Consider the following 21072-nt stretch of genomic DNA (forward strand, 5'->3'; position numbering starts at 1 on the left):
CCCCATTAATATATTTACACAATCAATTATCTGGGCCAACGTTTGTGATAATCCACTTGTCCTCTTTTAAAAGGACTATTATTCTGCAATGCCACCGCAACAGGCTAGCCTTCGCCATCAGACCAAATTACAACCACATGGTCACAGATGAATTCCTCCAAAATCCCTGCAGAACAGCCACCAACCGCCAGTCATCAGCTTCCAACACCACATAACCACATGCTAACCATGAACAGGGAAGGAAGGTGAGGGAATCCAAAGAGGCAAAAAAGGGGGTGAAAGACGACTGTTACTAAGGTGTGCAATAATGAGGTCACAACCATAAACAAGTGGTGTCTTTTTAATAAATGCATCAAGTTAGCCCAAGAGAGCTGCACCACCTTAAACCATATGTCCAATGTGTGATATGCTAATTAGTTCCTTAATGACAATCACCACTTAGGACCTGCTAATTAAAACTGATTTGATTCCAAGACACTTATCAGACTCAAAAGGAAAATACATGCAAAGGGGAGGCAGGCAGAGTTATGGCCACCTTTATTTGTCAAAGTCTTCCCACTCCCCCCCTTCGTACTGCCCTCCTGTCTGTCACTGTTCCCAGCTCGATTGCCTCTAATGGACATGCTTTATCTAGGCTGACCTAACCATTGTCACCAGGAGTAGAATTTGTGAGCTTTTAGAGTGGGTACACTCATCAACATTCGGAGCGAGTAAAAGATGGGCGCAAGGAGGGAGTTTGCTTGGCAAGTATCCATTTATGCACTCTCTGGGACACCAACCTTGCCCAGGACTGAGCTCCGCTATGCAAATAGGATGCCACTTAAATGCAAAGTGGGGAGTGCGATATTATATGCATTTATCTGAGATATAAACTGCTATAAAATGAGATGGCTTCCGATGATCAATGGCAATTTGAAAGTTTGAGGGCAATTGAAATTTGCCCGGTCATCCAGTAGGAGAAAGTGGATAGGGCCACTTTAAAAATCGCTTAACACGCTCGACACAAAAGACAGCTGAGGAACCCGAGCCGCGTTTGATTTGAGTGTCGGGAGTGGGAGGCACTAATCTGTGGACATGGCGGGCACAGGTGGCGAAACAATCAAAACGGCCTCGCACATATCTCTTTGTCGACGATAGTACTTTCAAACGACATAAGCAGGAAAGCAAAAGTGGTTACGAAAGGAATCGCTGACATCCGGTACTTTCATGCCTTTATAGGGATTGAAGAAAACAAATGAAAGAACTTTCAAATGGCCTGCTTAGTTGTTTTAACCAAAAAAAAGCATAGAATTGTTTTTTTCCTTTCTTTGGAATATTCTACTTTTTTTTTATGGGTGATCCAGAAAAAAATTATAATTTAATTTGACACAATTTCTTACATAAAATAAAATGATCGGATTAACACCGCTTACTCAACATTGTCTCCTGAATGATTATTCCAAGTCATTCAATGATGGTGTAATGAGAGCAATTTACTTTGATCTTGTGGAAAATAAATATGAAATACAAAGTGACAATAAAAGTGAACAGGCAAATCATTAAAGTGTCATTTAAAATTACCAAACACTGAAGAAAGATCTTTTGGTCATTATTCATTTTTATGAGCTGAGAACTTAAAGTGAAAAGGTCGCATTGCAAAACATACATAAAAAGCTTTTTTTCCCCTTTTTTTTTTAATTTTAACGCTGTTAATTTATGTTTATCTAGTTAGTATCTTGTGATACATTCATACACTAACATGACCACAGAGACGAATACAATCAGCTAGTACCACGAAATCCATCTTAATATCCGCTAACTTCACCATCCCTTCTCAACACACAAGTATCTGGAAGTACACGTCTAAATCTTCAAATGCGGTGTAACATGGCCCACGCCTACGCTAGTCATGCAATGTGAAACCTATCATTAGATGTCAGTTGAAGTAACCTGAACACCATCTATTATTTGATCATAGTTTTTTGCACTCTGAAAGTGAGCAGTGGAGTGGAAATCTTGTTTGTGGACAGGCTTCGACCTCAATGTTTTTTTTTGCCAATACACCAACTTGACTAAATATATGATTGGGGCTATGCTGAAATACACATTTTTTTTTATGTGGATGTGTGCAATGATTACTTCTCTTGAGTGACATTTATAGAGTGATTACGATATATAGTAGTTGAATATTATTTCTTACACTTCTTCATTAAACGCGCTTGGTTGCTGTACAAATCGAAACACCTTACCCAGCTTATTTGTGAACACACACACACACACATGCACACACACACACACTCTCACGCCCTCAGGCCAGTCTCTGTAATGGGATCCTTATTGTTATTTCTGCTGAATAAAATAAATCCCAGTAATTAACATGTTAACATGATTGATGGGCTTTGATTCTGCAGGGAGCAGAGAATGTCTCTATGCCTGCATACAGACTGACACATCGAAAAGGATTCTATGGGACATGCAGAGGAGTGAATGTGAACCATTTGCACAGGAAATGTCTAAAAAGCATACCGGTGTCCATTTGAGTTAGAGGTTTGTAACTAAAGATTTGTTTGCATTTTCTAGGACAGCTTCATAAACGAGAAGGTAGATATCATGACCCAAGACAAACTGTAATATTAGAGGTTGGAGAAAAGTACATTGGCAAAAAAAGCAGCTTCACCATTCGTATGTTGGAGCCGCGGACAAGGAAGTCAGTTTCCAACATGACGCAAAGGGCAGAAGGTTCAGAGAGCAATCGGAATCTAATCTGTCTCGAAGAGCGACGACAAATACAAATGACCTGACAAGAACACGGAGACAACAATGCTGAAAGTCACCTCAGGAGAGGGCAGTGATGAAACAGCTAGAATGTTAAATAACTTCATGTCACACAGCATTTGTGTATGAAGCAAACAATCACAAAACACATCTTTGTTCAATTTTAAAATCAATAAAATGTTGACTCAGCATGTCACACTTTTGGAGCGCTTGTAGTCACAATAAAAGGAAAAAAATGAAACCAAATTTACTTTACAACTATGACACGGAATCCGCACTACCTGTATTCCAATGCTTCTGAATACTTTACACTGTTTTCTTGACCTCTCCGGAGAGGTTAATAAAGCATTTTACTGACAGTTTATTCTCTCCCATGTACTTGTCTGTCCTCCTGTGTTTCCCGCCAGCCTCCTTTTTTCTTTTGAATAATTCTGAGAAGAACATTGTGAAATGGGGGCGACCGTCAGGGGCCTTCCCCCCCTGCTGCGCCTGCTCGTTTTTTATGAATGAATTAATCAATAGTGACACCAAGCTACGTGCTTTTTCCTTCCTCATTATTTTAATTAGCCATTTATGTAGATGCCCCCACCCTCTTGTCTGCATTTCATTAATACATTAACATGCACTTGACAAAAACGAACAAGGGTGCAGACGCAGTGCCGGTCGCTTGACTGGTCACTTTGTAGTGTAGCGTTGAGGCTTGTCATATTAGTCTACTCGATAGCGTCCTGCACCTGACTCAACTCAAACCATTCAACTTCCAGGCTGGTGATTTAAAGTGAGCAATGCGTACACGATGTATAGGTGTTTGTTAAGCCGTGTAGAAATAGTTGCTACAGCAATGAGGTGATGACAGAGTCCATTTAAAATCTGCGGTGTACACTTCTGCCAGTGCAAGAAAGGAAAATAATAACTTGGACGGTAACCAAGAACTATAATTAATTAAGCACAATGCTTTTCAAACTGCATTCCATGCTAGTCCCGAGAGCTGAGACGAAGAGACTGTCTGTATCCACCTTGCTAAATTGTTTTTAGAGGTGAGGACAAATGACATCACACTCATTAAAACGTCTAAATATGAACACGTACACAGCTCGATTGACAAGTCTACAGTGCCCTCCAATAGAACTCAAAAGCCATTTGAGATAAAAGGGTCAGAAGTCCGTTTAGTTTTTCTTGATTTTTAAATTGACAGAAAATGTGTTCAACAACTCAAGACAGAGAATCAAAATGTTGGAACGGACTTAAATTAACAGTGAATGACATTTGAGATTTTGACCCGCTGACTACATTTTTCGTTTGAAATGCTTTTAAAGGCCGGTAGTACACCCATCCTTGTCATTCCAATATTTTTGAAGGGTTCTGAATATGTAGTATGCGGCGGGTAACACATGACTTTGACAGAATCAATTGACAAGACTTAAAGTGGAAAAATAAAACAAATGACACTTACCACATAGTTGTGGGGATGCTTCTGAGAGGAAGACTGCATGTGTGTGTCGTCTTGACGTACGAAGATAGTATACTAAGTGTTCATTGTCACATTGAGTTCCCAATTAAGCAACCTGACTGGGTGGAGCAGGCCTGCGGTATTCTCCACCTGCCTTCTCTATCATCTGCTGCCAACTATTTGATGATACAGACAATGACGCAAAAGAAGATTCTAAAATAAAGGTTAGGGTTAGGTCCAAACAGGTACTTAATTAAAAGGTTAAAGCAAACAGTCTAAGATAGCACGAGTAACAGCCCACAAAGCTCTGTATTTTTTATTTTTTTTTTTATGGGACGTGATTCCACAAGAGGACGGCAGAGAGTAAAAGTAATTGAATTTAAGATGACGTAAGAAAACAGTACACAGAGGCCACATCTGGCCCGCAAGCCCAAGGTTTGACACACATTCGCAAGCGAGACACCATGTGCAAGCATGAACCAGCATGCCGAAACTACTGTTGGGTGATCAGATCCAGATGGACATTGGCCCTTTACCACCTGCCTCACATATTCCAAGCGCCTAACAAGCCAGCTAGCCTCCAGCTCGTCCCAGACAGCTTTTACAAGTGGCCATATTGACGACTATTGAAGAGTGCTAAATCTTAAATTATAAACAAGATGTGTGCAGCAATGTACACACGGCCAGATGAGAGCGGCCACTTCCAGGACTGCATGGCTAAACCTGGCTCTTACTCTACAACGTGACACATCACAAAGAAAAGATGTGCCAGCCTGTATGTGAATTTTATTCAAAGACAAAATTGTTTGTGCGTGTTGTTTCTATTCATTTGCTGCAGAACTGTCGTAAATTTTTTTGCGAGCTGAAGCTCCCATTTGACGTGATTGGAAGAAGCTACAATTACTACATCCCTTTTAAAGTGTTTGCTTTATTTAGATTGTGTTTGAAAAGAAAAAGAGAAATACAATTATTTGGCAAATTTAAAACAAGAGATTATGTGAGTTACGTGTGCGCTCATTGTAAGAGAATTCACTATGACAACAGTTTTTGGCTACAGCGCAAAAGATGAAGCCTGTGCCAAATGACCTCGGCTGAAGTGTGCTGCTGTAGATGCTTGTGAATGAACTGCGATAACAAAGAAGCCAAACATGAGCAACTCATCCAGAAATAGCCAGTGAGGTTTCTCTGCTTACTGTCAAGGCAACATGTCTGTCAGATTAGATCTGAATTGGGTTAACCCATTGGCATGTGTGCTTGGCGAGGCACAGCTTAGACATGATGCTCTTAAATGTGGCGATGTGGTGGCGATTTGGCAGGACAGTGGAAAAGTAGGCTCGGACCAGACGTCTAGCTGAAGCCAATGGGAAGAACTTGGCCAAAGTCAAATAGGGGCGAGCCTGTGTAGGATTGTAAGCCTTTTAACAAAAAACAAATTTATTTAAATAAAAATAAAAAATAAAATAAATAAAGATAGATAGACGTAAAGGCCTACATGGTTCTTGTAAGTCTATCTCAAACCAGATAAAATTTCATTAAAAAAAAATCTGTATGGTTTATGAGCTAGGAAAAAAATTACATTTGCTAATGTCCTGGATAAAAAGGCAACTAAACAAAGTCATTGCAGCATCAGTGTAACCACAATCATAATCATCCTGCTGAGTAACAACACAAAAAAGACACCCCACGATGTTTTTCTTTTTTTTGTGCTTGGCCTTTTTTTCACATTTTAGTGTGCAGTCGTTATGGCATTGCTAAAACAACAAATTCAATGGAGGTGTAAGCCCGTGTGCATGTAGCCAAGTATCTGTTTTTCGCTCTGTGTGTATGCTGTCAATGCAATGATTAATGACTTACCCTCATGATAAAGTTGGACGAGGCTAAGACACATTCATTCGCACAAAAGCCCTTCTCCGGCCTTCTCGCTAACTGCCAAGATATCTACTGAGAGCACAAGCAACTGCCCACATGTCTCTGTTATTCTTCACCATCATTTTTTTTCTAGCACTTCTACAGCCAAATCCTCAAGATGATTCTATTCTATTCAAATTGTAAGTGGATTGTGCGCCGTCTTCCCTTCTCCACATATTGAATGCGGCTCATGCTCAGCATTCACCTCTGTCTGTGCACACATACGCACAAGGCTTCTGATTAATGGCAGCCATTTGTCAAGGAGAGGTGGATAAAAGAGTGAATATTATCTTTGCGCTAAGAGCTGGATGGAGCGCGCCGTACGCTCTCCCCCTCATGTCTTTCATAAGTGGTTGAACACAGCGGCACGGTGGGACGCGAGGACGGCCCGGCAGCCAGCAGATCTATTCTCATTACTTCTCTATTAGGACATCAGCTTCTACTGATCAGGCCCTATATCGTTATACTGACACCCGAGAGGTGGCTGAAGGGTATAGCGAGGAAGGCAAAACCAATGACCAAATGTGAGAGTTGCTGCAGAAGCAGAAAGAAACTTGACATTCATGAATACGACGCTAAATGAATTTATTTGGGGAGTCCAACAATGTTATTTTAGTTTCAAGTGGGATTTACGTGACCTTATTCTGCCCTTCACTGTGAAGATTAGTTGATGCCGACAGGAACATCCCAACTATTTCCAATGTGAATATTGTTGAGTGGTGTGGCATGAGATGCAGAATTATTAGTTATTCATTTGCAGGGTTATTCAAAAACTCATTTGTGATTACTGGCGCTTTGAGGAAACAAATTGGTTTACCTATAGCAGAGGTTTAGGGTCTATTGATCAATTGATTTAACTGTACTTCACTGACGCTATTCAGTAGCCTAAATCTTTTTTGTGTGTTTACTACCGTATTTTCCGCACTATAAGGCGCACCTAAAAACCTCCAATATTCTCAAAAGCCGACAGTGCGCTTTATAATCCGGTGCGCCTTATATATGGACCAATATGGATTCGTGGATAAGGACTAACTTATTAAAGTAAGCTTTACGTGTTTGTTTTGTGTGTTGTGTGATATTAACGTTTGAGCAACGTTGAGTTATTGATATATTGTTATTGTTTTCACTATTTCGAGTGTTACTATATTGTGATTGCATTAACGTTTGAGCAACGTTGAGTTATTGATTCTATGCGCCTTATATATGGACAAAGTTTTAAAATGGACCATTCATTGAAGGTGCGCCTTATAATCCGGTGCGCCTTATAGTGCGGAAAATACGGTATTTGTATTTCAGGTGACAAGTTTTGGAAATGGTACTTCAATTATCAGTTATTATTATATAGATATAAAAATATATGTGTGTGTGTCATATCCAAAAATGTCAAGACCAATTCTGCAATCATTCTCCCTTCCAACGAGACACGAGATAGTATTAGTCATTTTTCCAACAGCATTATCAAACTCTTTTGTCTTTTGATCACACAGTTCCTCAATACTATTTTGGTGTCCCTCCCTTGCACTGTGTGAATGTTTGAACAGGACACAAAGCATTGAGCAAACCATGGCCCTATCACAGACATAAAAACACTTCAGAATGTGAAATCAAATATTGAATGTTCTACATCTTAAGTGGCTTAGCCGTAAATGTCACACAGGTGAGAAACTCAGACTTGTAAAAAATAATGTGCTGCAAGATCAAAGTCAAGTCTGCAGTTGAGGAAACCATTTGCGTGCACGTGTGAACACGTATAACATTAAAATGGTGATAATTTATAGCGGGACGGTTCAAGTTGCAATTCATTTGGGAATTCATCTGATGACAGTGCCATTCACTAAGGACACATAAAATATAAAGCGTAACATGTGTGGTCAGATGTCACATCCAACCAATATTTTCATGTAAAATATGCCTTTAAGTTGCAAAACAAACTGCCGTCAGACATGCCAACTTTTGATTTTCAGGAATGCGTGGGAGGTAGAATTCCCTCACAAGAGTTCATGTGTTCACAGAAAAACATCCAAATACTTTCTGAATCAACATTTGCTCTGAATGAAGCACCTCTAAAGTGACCTTTGAAGCACTTTTATTCCTTTAAGTGCAACAAAGTTGCAAATACTTTTTCCTTCTCTCTTTCCTCCCAGTGTCCTCAACGACACAGACGATAAACAGCACAGCTTGCGCAGTTATTTTCTTGCCCGGGACGAACGGAGGATAAGAGGTGGGGCCGCGATATATGCACCTGACTACTCTAAATCACCACCCCAGCAGCCCCATCTTCATTCTGGATATTTAATGAACTACCGCAGGCTTTTTATGCCTCTTAAGGCTCGCTGAGTGACCACTTTGTAGTTGTTCAGAAAAAGAGGCGACGCTGCTTCTTCCCTCTAAATCTTCCATGTGCCACCAAGGATAAAATATCCCTTTATTCATGGGCTATTTAGTAGATCCAGATTTATTATAGGAGGTATTCTAACAAAGAGGGGGGAAGTGGGGTGGGGGGGGGGCAAAACCCAAGATTCCCTCCTCCTCCTGGAAGGCAAGCTGAGACAGAGACCTGGGAGCGCAGCAACTCATCCTCATTGGGCAGTTTTGGTTTTACAGAATTGTTGATGAACTCAGTTGACGACTTTTCTTTTGAGCAACACACATATTTGCATTGGAATTCAAATTAAGTCACATGATTCAAATGATAATAAATAATAAATAATTTTGTGATTGAGGTCTTGCAACTGGAGCATATAAATAATTCTAATTAAACCTCACCAAATCAAAAGGTCAAAATATATATTTTATGTTGATAGCATGTTAACTGGTTAAATAAAACTAAACTATTGCCTGTAAAGACTTGGCCAAGTGCAAACAAAAGCACCTTTAGTGTTTATTCACCTTATAAAAGCTGACCTATATTTAAATATTCTTTTTCAATGTCAACAATATCTTCATTTCCTCATGAAGTGTTTTCCAGCACACTGTTGATTTTATTTCGAGTGGTATGATTTCCACAGTAATTTATCAAATGTCCTCATTGCGAAGTAAATGCTATCTTGCAAAGTTAATCTGAGTGAAGAGCAGGTGGATGTAGGCGTGAGACGTGGGCGTTCACACTAGATCATGTTTAAATGTGCCACGCAATCGCTGCACTATCTATATGCCATCTGTCCCTTCACTGACCCACTCGGCCTGTTACCATAGTAACCCTTCACCCGGCCCTTTGTTCTGTCGGCTGGCCAAGGGGTCATAAGTGAAAGGTCAAAGACATACTTATAGATACATGACCTTTGTGATGGCTTTGTCAAAGAGATCTTAACAAAACTTTAAACATCTTCACTCAAAAAAGGCCCTCCTTAGGTACACACATGAATGGACGCACACATTTTAGTGGTTGTGTGAATGCAATACAAACTGATATATTGTGAAAATCTATCTGCATGACATTTATGCTTTTGCTTGAGGTCCATGTAAGAAAACGTGTCATAACGCATTGTTGATTACAACCATTTCACTTTTGATTCCAAAACCAGTCATCATATAAGAAATATTGGGATCAAATCATTTTTAAACCCAGGTCCTGCAACATTTCAAATATATGCTAAGGAACCAAATAAACTAATTAGTGTCTCTTAATATTGCATCATAGCAGATGTCTAGATGTCTCCAGATGTCAAGCACAGATCCAAAGAAATCTAATTGGACATTTGGGAAAAACCCTGCTCGATATTTGTCTCCTTCGTTTTACCTCAACTTTGTCCTGACCAGACCAAAAAGTGTACAATCACTGCGAAACAAACAAATTTAAGCTATGATGGAGTTGCCTGCCTCTCCACACTTGTATCTCAAAGCTGAGAGTTCATGGACTTTACTGACCCAGCAGTGACCCGTTTGCAATGCGTTTCCTCGTTCCTCTTGAATAGGCCCCCCCCCCCCCCCCCCAGGAAGAGAGGTGCCCTATCAATGTTATCTGCACTCCCTGTATTTCTCTGTTATCTTGACCTTGTGCCAAGCCACAGAAGCACAGGTGAGTAGCATCATCCAGAAGCAGTCGTCATAACACAAGCCTAATATATTTCAATACTGGACTCCTAGCTAACTGTCTGTACCTTGTCCAAGAACAAACAAGGAAAGGCATGTTCCCAAGATTTTAGAATCAGTATCATGCATACAGAAGTACCTTTGAGAGTATCAACCTACTGGTCATAATGATGATATATTGCTTTGGAAAATGTTGTTACAGACAGAAAATGAGTATGCGTGATTTGGTTTTACACATTGTGACAAGAAATTGCCACTCCCTGATCTTCACCAATCAGTTTTTACTCTGCCGTCCGACTTCCAGCAAAAATGAACTCTAAGAGCAACATATGGAAATACATGATTCACACTTTTATCCAGATCTGCTACAAAATATAATTGAAATATCTACTAATTGTATAAGCCCGCTAACTAATTGTTGGCAATAAGCTAACAATGAGAGTTTCAAAGCTGAACAAGTCCTGCAGAGTTCGGATGACTTTTCATGGCCTCTCCACTACTTTCTCATTAGCAGCATAAAAGAAGGCCGCCAGAAACTCCACTGGTGCAGGAACACAGCTGTGAGTTTTTTTTTTTCCTCCCCTTCAATAATAAGAATTCATAAAAAAAAAAAAAAAGCAAGCAGATTAGCAACTGAACTTGATCTCACAGGAGAAACTCTCTGAGAATTTGAAGTTAGCAGAGATAAGCGGAGGAGAACATCAAACAGCCATATGTGCACGCTTATTTTCTAAATGCTGAGACTTGTTATCAGGGCCGGGCAGGACTTTAGGCTCCACACATCTTGTTGTTTTGGTGCCTTTTTAGTCTTTAAGTGTATTGTGGTGATGTGTGGGGGGAGCTAATGGCAGCAGTGCTGCTGTGTTTGTGTCCAACCAGCTTCCCCGCCTGCACTGCTATCTGGATAGCTGCCAAAAATTCTGGACTAATATTCACAATAATGTTTATTGCTCAGGGCCAAGTGACAAAACAACACAGTGGAGTGCAGCCAAAACCGACTCCTGTTTCCTTCTACACCTTACTGCACCTTGTGTAGATGAAACATGGACTCCCTTGAGTCATTTTTAAAGTAAATCATTGTTCTTTTGAGTATTATTTGTGCCTTTTATCAGTTATGTTAGAAAAGCAATTAAAATATGTGCAAACCACTCCTCCACAATCCTCAGTTTTTAAGTTGGAAACTAGACTCTGAACCTCGTATAAGTTCTCGCTACTCTTCCGACAGACCGGCAGCTCATTTGTATTTATGTTGGCCTGGCAAGTGATCCCTGAATGGTAATTCTGTCCGAGTCTCCTATTGAATATGGCCTTTGGCTCACTTGATAGCGCATCAGTGGAGCACCAATGTTTTATAGAGACAGAGATGTACTGTTTTGCCTCTTAGCGATTCTGTCTAACAACATTTTATAGGCTCCAGTCACACCACAGGCATTGTGCATCCTTAGGTATGCATCATTAATTTGTGTTTCATGCTGTGTAAGTTTTTAGCTGTACATCTTGTCTACTGCTAATTTTCATTGGTGCCAAAAATTCAAAAAGGCTTCTGTCATCCTACAACCTCCTCTTTGGCCATACCATCAAGACGCCCTATAAATAACCATGACATCATCCCATTCTTATCTCTGGGACATCCCCTGATCGATAGCTCAGCTTCTGCAGTGTAAATAGCTTCTAATGCCCCATCTTCCCCTTCAAATAGGTCTACATTATTTATGATGGCTGTTAGGTTACCAATCCAGGACACAATTTATTTCACCCCAGGACTGCTCCTATTGTAAAACTGCTCTTGAGTCTTGATTAGGGATTGATGCATGGCGTGTGTTCATGTGTGTGTGTTCAGAGGATGTAGCATACATTGCAAACAATAAGCTATAAATAAAAAGTATCATCAGAGAGAGGAGGGGGGGGGGAGGAGTCTTGAGAAGACAACTGAGAAAAAATGGTGAAGGGCAAGAGGGGTGAAAGTGGACCTGAGTGTAGCCTGGCCCCACCCAGTGGTAACGGGACATCCGTTACTCACATGACAGTGAGAGTGGCAGTCCTATTTGCAGGGCTGCCTGTGCGTGATGACGGATTGGACAGACATAGCGGTTGGAGGCTGCGTAAAGTGACAGGTTGCATTTCCATTTGGGTGAAAAATCTAGCTAACGTTGCTTCGGTGGCTCGCTGGATAAAAGGAAGGACACAATGGGATGAGTGAGGACCGGTTTGTTTTGTTGTGGGTGGCTCTGTCACTAGGGATTTTATTTTTAGATACTTTTAAGTTGTTGCCTTTCTCTTTCCAACCGTGGTCAACTTGAATATATGGTCTGGCTTGCAAAATAAATTGACGATTAGTTGCTAATTTTTTGGAAACAACATAAACGAACGAGTACCGGTAAAGGACTTTTTAAAACAATTTCACAAAACCAATTTGATGTAAAATGCCCTGATGATCAGTTTAATGCACATCTTGCCTCTTAAGTCAGTTAGCACATGCTCTAGATTTCCTGTGACTCTGAATAGAATAAACAGTACACAAAATGGCTGGTTGCATCTTGAATAACACAACCACACAATTGGGACAAATTTGAGCAGTTTGCATCAGAGAGCTGACAGACGTGAGAATGATCACCACAGAGATTATTACTGCTTCAAACCATTCTCTGTTCTGGGTGCTAGTTTATCCGTTGATCCCTTACTCTTATATCCCTAGACATCTCATGGACCCTGAATACAATGATGAACTGATGTTTTGACACCTTTCAGAAACAAATCTCAAAGGCCAAATGGGATTTGGAAGTCTATTGATCAGAGTTGATTTAAGTAGAAAGGTAAACAGATCACTTGTCAGAAAAAAAAAGTCACAAAAATTCTCCAAGCAAAACCCTGAGGATTGTCTGTGAGAACAGGCTGAGGAATGTTCATCCTCACGCCTCATTGCTGTTCTCATTGCCGTGCACTGATCGGGCATTGGAGATGGGACACCCCAGATTTACGAGACATGTCAAAAGCTTCACATCCTCACGCCCCCTGAGGCCCATCTCTTGTCTTGATCTGGCCTGTAAGAAAAACAGCAGTCCCTCACACACTGACAGAATGGCTGGGCCATCCAAACACACTGGGACGATGGAGACTGGTGGAAATGTGGAATGTAAAGCGGTGAGGGGAGGCCACCTTTGGCGAGGGTCTTCTTCGTGTCAACGGGGGTGAAACCACCAAGTTGCACTGTAAAACCATGTCCTGGCCATCTTGGCAACAAGATATATTTTGGAAAAATGGTACTCTTGATTGGCCCACAAATGAAAAGCCCTTTTACCTCTCATGTTCCGTCATAATATCCTGCAAGATACTCTTCCCCGACTTGCCAATGAGCTGTTTACTTTTCTTGCAGGTATGTGGATGATATATTGTGAAAGCACTTTGAGTATTTTCAAGGTACTACAAAACCATTTAATGTTCCCAAATATAGTCCTTTTGGGGTGGCAGTTATTTTAAATCAGTAAGAACTTGCCTTTGGAATATAGAATCAAGATTCAAGAGCAACTACTTAGATGTGGAAGCAAGGTCAATTTTCCACCTGAGCACAACTAGCATGGTGCCCTTGAGCAAGGTCCTAAAATCTCTCTCCAGCAATCAGCCATCCATTTTCTGTATTCAGGGGTGTGGAAAAGCTGGAACTTATCCTTCCATGTTTGGGTGAGATGAAAACTTCACTGCAATTTTGAGTCGACCAGGAGTTGGCCCTGTCAGCTATACTTTGATTTAATTTAGATGTATGGAATGTAGTCTTAATTGTTTTACTAAAGAATATAGAATGGGCTCTCTTAACCGTAATCTTTGTCAAATCAGTTAATCAGAATAATTAAAAAGATGTTATCCCTTTTTTCAAAGGGTCTCAAAGACCTTTGTGTCCCTAAAATGCCCCTAATTCTGCTTTGAAAATAGAGTCTTGTGCCAGCAAGATGATTTATGGCTGTATGTCCTAGTTGGGGGGTGGACCTGGTCCCAGTATCACTCAGGGTTAGAGAGGAGAACTGGGAGGAGAGCAGAACCGATCAAACGCTGTGTTACAATGAATGTCATAACATACTTGGAGGGCTTAGCAGGAATGGAGATAACAATTAGTTTGTTGAAGATGTCAGAAATGCCCTTTGAGTTCTGCAGGGAGAAATCCCTTGTGAAGGATCAATGTTGACATTGCAGGCCAACGAGGAGGGAGTGACAGAGTCCCATAGCACCCCATGCAGCGGAGGAGCTTTTGGGCTGCATTAACCCTGATCTGTGAGCAACCATTAACCAAGATGGTTCACAGTCTACCTTGCTGTCTGGAAAATCCTATTACCGAATTCGGGTGGAATACTCCAGAGGGAAATGAGTCTCCCTTGGCACACACAAGACAAGACATTGGATATTTTTCTCACTTTCTTGGGTGATTCCACCACACTCACTTTGTTTTTCTCTCTTCTATCAATCCATCTTTGTTTCTCTTCTACATCATCTATCACTCTGGTTTAGTTGTCTGACTCGAACCAATCCTATCTCATCACAGGCTACCCAAAGTCACTATGCATGTTCTCTACCACGGAAAAAAAATAATTCAAAACATATGCATGCTCTATGTCTAATCCAATATTTGTAACACTTTATTGTTGCTCAGATTTAAATTTTTGAACAATGAACAGTGATGGGTATGAAAAGGATTTGTTGCAAAAATGTCTGTAATATACTTAGAACAAACGTTCCCGAAGTCAACGCGAGTGTAAACAAAAAAATGCTCCTCGGCAGAACGCAAATGAAATCTGACTTGTAGCATATGTATCGTACTGTTCATGTTGGAGGGAGCTCTTGCAGATGATTTATGAGGCTTTCTAGTTCGACATAATATATTACTCAAAAAGTCTGGCGTCTCTCACAACTTTATGAATTACACCGCTTTTATACAAAGTAGAGTAAATCATTCGCTTAATCATTAAAGACAATGGCTTACTTCCTATTTCTGAAGAAGACTATGTTTGGATAACAGTGTACAAGCATTTCTACAAATCAATAGCGCTTTGTAAATGGAGACCACTTAAAAAGACAAAAATAATCCAGGGAAATAAATACAAGAAAATTGATGAGACATTGAGGAACACTTGGACAAGACACAAGTGACTGCTGGAGTTGATTGGAAGACACAAGGGGACAGGTTCAGAAGCACAGGTCGAAACAAAATCTAACGATCTTGATAAGATATGAACAACAAGAAAACAATACATAACAAAATTCAATATCATCTGAACAACAAAAATACAGATCATTAAAAGTGTGGCTTGAAAATTAACTTGGGCTATTTTGTTCGCAAGTGAAAATCCCCAGAATAAATTATTCAGAATGAATTTAGATTGGTGTTTATGGGATATAATGGATAACGTTTTTTGTGATATTATAACTTTAAATGAACTGGCAGCAATTCTTGTTCCATTCATCTTTAATTTGATTATATTTGTCTCCAAAGCTATATTGATCCAGTGATGACGTGATTGTTTTCTTAAATTTTCTATTATCAGTCATTTACTGTTTAACCATTTACACTAATTACCATGTCATATCTCTAAAGAATAGACAAGGACCACTCACAAATATTTACTTTCCACATAAGCACAAGTGTGAGCAGCAACCTTTCACATTTGCGGAATTAAAGTATTATGACATAGTAGAGTTTCACTAAAGTTACTACCACCTGTGGCCTCTGCTTTCTATCTTCCTGAACAGGGCAGCTTCAAGCCCCTGGTTTTGGACCTTCTCTAATTGGAGCAGCAATATGGAATAATTGCAATGGGGCACAGGATTTATGTGATAAATGTGGTTGCGTCTGTGTTTTTTTAAGTGTTGTAAATGTTCAAACCAGATCCTTGTGTTTTATTGCCCTTTGAACTAGAGGTACAGAACAAAAAAGTGGTTCTCAAAATGTGGCGATACTGCCACATACTAAAAACACGCACACACAGGTGCACTTAAGAAACAAAAATATAGAAATTGCAAGTCACTACCAAAGTAGAGCAAAGGCTAAAAGTATGCTGTACCTGTTTGTATAATACTGACCACAGACTTAAGTGATTTGTATTAGCACACATTTGCCTTAACTGGTACTTAGATTTACTGCTTGGTAATGTGATCTGAGTGATAGTTAAGCAACTGGAGCAGCAAAACTGAGACTGACTTGCTTTTCACTCTCCATTCACCTTGAATTAGACTAATAAAAAGCTTGCAAGCTCTGCCCCGGAGTAGCAGTCTGTCGCACTTTCTAACCTTTCCCTGTTGGGTGGACATTTGGAAACAATCAGTCGTGTGTTTTAAGAGAAGGCCCTTACCCTATCATGCTCCCCGTAGATAAGGTATCTATGGACCCAGCACACGGAATTCATCACCTTGGTTTCCTGTACGTTTTTTATGGGTCCCCTCAATTTCGCTTCTACATTTGACAACATTAAGTGTAGCTGACTATTTGCTCATATTGTCATCAAGAATGTAACAAGTGTATGTAATGTGTCTTTATTACTGTATTTGACACCGTTTGTAAAAAAAAAAGTTGCTTAGATAGCGGATTTAAATTTCAGATTTATAATTCACACCAATGGTATTTATTAGCACAATGTTGGCCTGTGTATTTGTTTCTGTCTAGACACTTATGTTTTTGAACCTTTCTTGGATGTCTCTTCAACCTGATCAGCACCCCCATTGAGTTCACAATGTGGTATGCATGTGTTGTGACGATCCCACTAAAGCATCAGCAGGACCTTTGTCTTCATCAAGGCAGGTCAGATTAACTGGGATTAACAATGCCCCCCTCTGATTTATTCAATCGCTGCTCCTACTTCATCTCTTTTTTTCTCTCCCAAACTCCCCTCTTCAGTCAAATATGCTCTTCCATTCACTTAAAATCGACTATGTCCTATGACCTTTGCCCTGCTCCGACGGACGCCTGATGAGGGCCTCCTTCACCTGGCTTTGAGCGGGTGGCTACACCTTCCGAATTCCCGGGCTCCCACTCACGCCCGCCTTTGTCCTTTAGCAATTCACTCTGACTTTGTTCAGTTAGTTAACCTAGCTTCCCCTCCCTGCTGGGAACTCAAACAGAGAAAGAGAGGAAGGAGGAGGACATGAGGGGGAGATGATAAAGGACGAGGGTAGTTTTTAGGACAAATCAGGAAATTAAAAAATGACCATAGTGTTGTTTGTTTCTAAAACTGCAAAAGGACAACTTTAGACATATTGGGAGACATGCGCAATGGAAGCTTGGAGTCAGGACTGTGCTTTGTCTGAAAAAAAAAAATGTCCTCGCCTTTTCCACATGAGATTAGAACGTCAATAACCCCCACTGCTCGATACACACTGGCCTCCGCCAGCACCAACAAACAACAGATTAACCCAAGGAAAGGGATTACCAAACTAACTGAGAGGCAGGACGATGAACCCTCATCTTGTTTTGTCTTTAGGGTTTTCAATGGACATCACTCCAAGACAATCAAGATCTGGCTGCAGTGAAGGGCCAGTTCATCTCTCACAGACACCCCATAGACACCCAATTAGACAAAAGAAGACCCACATGGTTGAAGAGAGGTCGAACGCTCACTATCAACAAGTTAGACGCCTCAGATAGCCCGGTAGTTTAGCCCAAACAGGATTACGCCTATAGTGTTTTTAATTGAGAAAGAAAGAAAGAAAGAAAGAAAGAAAGAAAGAAAGAAAGAAAGAAAGAAAGAAAGAAAGAAAGAAAGAAAGAAAAAGAAAGAAAATAAATATACATGCTGTGCTATGTTAGCATCCCTCCATTCCTGTTTTTTTTCTTTCTTTCGAGTTGCATAAAAAAATAAAAAGTGCGTGTTCATGAGAAAACGTGAAGCTGTGGTTTCACCGAGAGGTGCATGAGTGACAGAGAGGTTCATCCCAATAGCGCTGCTGTGGGTAGGACCTTCTTCTCTGACAGTGGACGGGATGTGGCTTGGGCCTCGGGGATTAAGGGGCTTTTAGTGAGGCATGAGAGTGGCTCTTTCTCCTCGTGACAGAGAGAGGTGACAGGCCGTCAGTGCACAGGGGGACAGACATCCAGACGGCCACAGACATCTGCATTCATTCAGGACAGCGGCTTATCCATGCACAAAAAAAATGCCCTCTTGAAACACCCCAAGTCCTTACTCCCACACTCTGTCTAAGACACGTATGATCCTGTGAGGACACATGCAAATCACTGAGAGCACCGCTGACTTTGACAGATTATAAAACACTGCATGTTTAAGAACAAAAAAGGTTACAAAACAAAACCATAAGCGTGATTACACCTGTGCAGATCAAGTACAGACCAAACAAATATTGTTTGTCTAGTTCTGCCACCTGGTCAATGGTGCGGCTCCTAACTTGCTGTTGTCTGTGAGAAAATGGACTGGTATGCACAACTAAGTACAGGAGTGATCATTCATCAACTCGTGTACTTGAGTTGACAGCAGTTTGAAGGATGTGTAAGCAGGCATCTGCCTCTTCTCCCTCCATCCAGAAGGTTCAGGAGACCAGCCAGAGCCAAGAAAGGCCTGGCCCAGCCACCTAATCCTCTATTCCCATTCACCATCACTGCTAATCTCCTTCACCACCTCCTCACCACCAAAACTATCGCCTCCGCCTCGAACTCAAGAGAAGCACAAAAGGCCTAAGAAGCCCGGTCCCGCCCATGCCTTACCTTCCCATCCCTTCCTGCACCCCTAACGTGCTCCGCCCATCACTCCAACTGCAGGAGGCGCCCATTTTTTTTTTTTAAAGCCCAGAAATCCCACGGGGCCAACAGGTTTTCGGTTGAAGCCAAAGACTCATTGAGTGCTCTATAACTCTCAGCTCGAGCTCCCTTTCTTATTGTTGGTGCTAACTGACCTAAAGTGAGTTTGAATTTGAATGTGTCAGATGACAGAGACGGCATAATATGGACTCATGGTCATCCAAATGTGTATCAAAAGCCGTGTGTGTGTGTGTGTGTGTAGAAGTACATAGGAGGCCCAAAAATTAATACTCTACTTAGATACAGATACACACATTTTCTACTGAAAAACAACAACAAAGTATTTTTGCTTAATTACTTGACACCTCTGATTATTTTAGTAATGTGACTACAAATTTGGGTTACATGGCCCAAAACTGAAGACCCTCGCACAATCATACACACACATATTGGTGTGCAGTCCAGCCGTGTTTACCACAGTGGAGGTCCAATGGATCCCTCAGTGCTGCCTTTTATTTACTGAGGCTATCTTTGCCATAAGTCACTATTCCTGTATTCATAAAGCATCATGGACCCCATAACTCACACTTCCCCTTTATGAATAAATCCCATAAATTTATGGTGATGGTGTTGAGGAGCTGTGGCCTCTCAGGTGACAAACTTCCCCCGATCTGTCAAGACCAGCTACAGCCGCTCGAGGCTCTTCATCAAGCGCTCCAGATGGGAGCGCCACTTTATCGTTCCCCGGTCGGTGACATCACCTCACCATGCTGGATTTGATGATGAAAGCAAACATCTCTGTCTTAACTCACATTTGCCAAATCAATTTTGTTTTCACAGACCTTCCAAAGGGGCTTATTGGCATATTGACGGTCTGCAGGCAGGAGGGTGCGGGCAATGGGCAGGCGATGGGCATGAGAAGGGAGGGGGCGGTGGGACGTTCTGGAGCCCTTAATAGCATTTACCATATTTAATGCAGGGATGTCATCACTGAATATCCATTCTGAATAATGTGCATTTCATCATAAATTCTTTACAACTTATTTACTTAATGGAAAGACTTATGGCTCCCTGTCAAGATGGTAATTAAACATTGTGATACAGTGCTGCCTCACCAAGGCCCCATCTTTCCCTCCAACACCCCCGCAACGCCATCTCCCGCGTTCACATACACACCTATGGGCCGAGCTTCTCTGCTTTTTAAATGCTTATTATTATTGGAGTACCTCATAAATTATTGCTGGATTAGAATTCATCAAATTGATCATTTAGAAGAAGTATTGTTGGAATGATATTTGGGCACAGTAGGAATGATATATTTTTTTCATTGTTATAGTCATGCTTGGATTGGCAAACTGAAGGGTTTCCCGAAAGATACTAAAAGATGAGGTCTCAAACTGCAAATAAAAAATTATATTTAGAAGTCCCTAATGAAGACAAAGATTATTTTTGTTGGAGCTAATTTGATCATATGTCTCGTGATGCAATGTGGCCATTGTTGCCCACGTCTACGCATGAGTAGAAATAGGCCTTAAGAAGAAAATTGTTTTTCGCCCCGTCCACACTCTGCCGTGACTATAAATTGTCTCATTTGTCTATAAAGTTGTGATATTAACACCTATGCATTCTAAAAATAAAACAAGGAATATAGATGTATTTACAACAAAAAATAACCTCATTAACATTTTCTTTGCCTCTTTCCGCTTTTCTTTTAATCCCTGCACAATATTTTGCCATTTTATAGCTTAATGGTTTGTTCACTACTCAACATATCTCCTGTTTTGTGTTAAATAAATAAATAAAAATAAAAACACTTACACTTGGGTGCTGCACATCCTCTAACAATGAGAACACCACTGCCACCTGCTGTAGTGGATGTCCCGTTCGACTTTTCTATTCTACACCCCTCTTCCTCTTATTCACACCCCCATCGACAATTAACTCTTGTAGCGTCAAGCCCACCTACTGCACCCTGCGCCCGATTAACTTTGGTGCGTCCCCCCCCACACACACACACACTCACGAGACCTGCTCATGGCTGTCTTTGTTCAACAGGCAGGATACACCCTGAGCTGGTCGCCAGCCAGTTGGCCACCGTGCTGCCCTACACAATGTTTGTGAGTGCCTACGTGTTTACGTGTGCGTGCCTCATTTGTAAATGGGTAAGAATCTATCCCATAAGACTAGGTGAAGCCAAGAC

At 40.9% G+C, this 21072-nt stretch overlaps 1 protein-coding gene across 11 annotated transcripts in view; it reads right to left on the minus strand.

Moving 5' to 3' along the window:
• mecom (MDS1 and EVI1 complex locus) overlaps positions 1–21072 on the minus strand; it is a 94578-nt gene that overhangs the window by 40698 nt on the left and 32808 nt on the right. Inside the window, exon 1 of one of the 11 annotated variants that reach the window (XM_037267062.1) lies at positions 4208–4324. The exons of the other annotated variants lie outside the window; for them this stretch is intronic. Coding sequence (XP_037122957.1) covers positions 4208–4246 — 39 coding nt within the window. The 5' untranslated portion in view covers positions 4247–4324. Of the gene's footprint in view, positions 1–4207; positions 4325–21072 lie in introns of those variants that run through there. 11 annotated transcript variants of the gene reach the window in all.

Source organism: Syngnathus acus, chromosome 13 (assembly GCF_901709675.1).
Source record: "Syngnathus acus chromosome 13, fSynAcu1.2, whole genome shotgun sequence".
Lineage (NCBI taxonomy): Eukaryota > Metazoa > Chordata > Actinopteri > Syngnathiformes > Syngnathidae > Syngnathus > Syngnathus acus.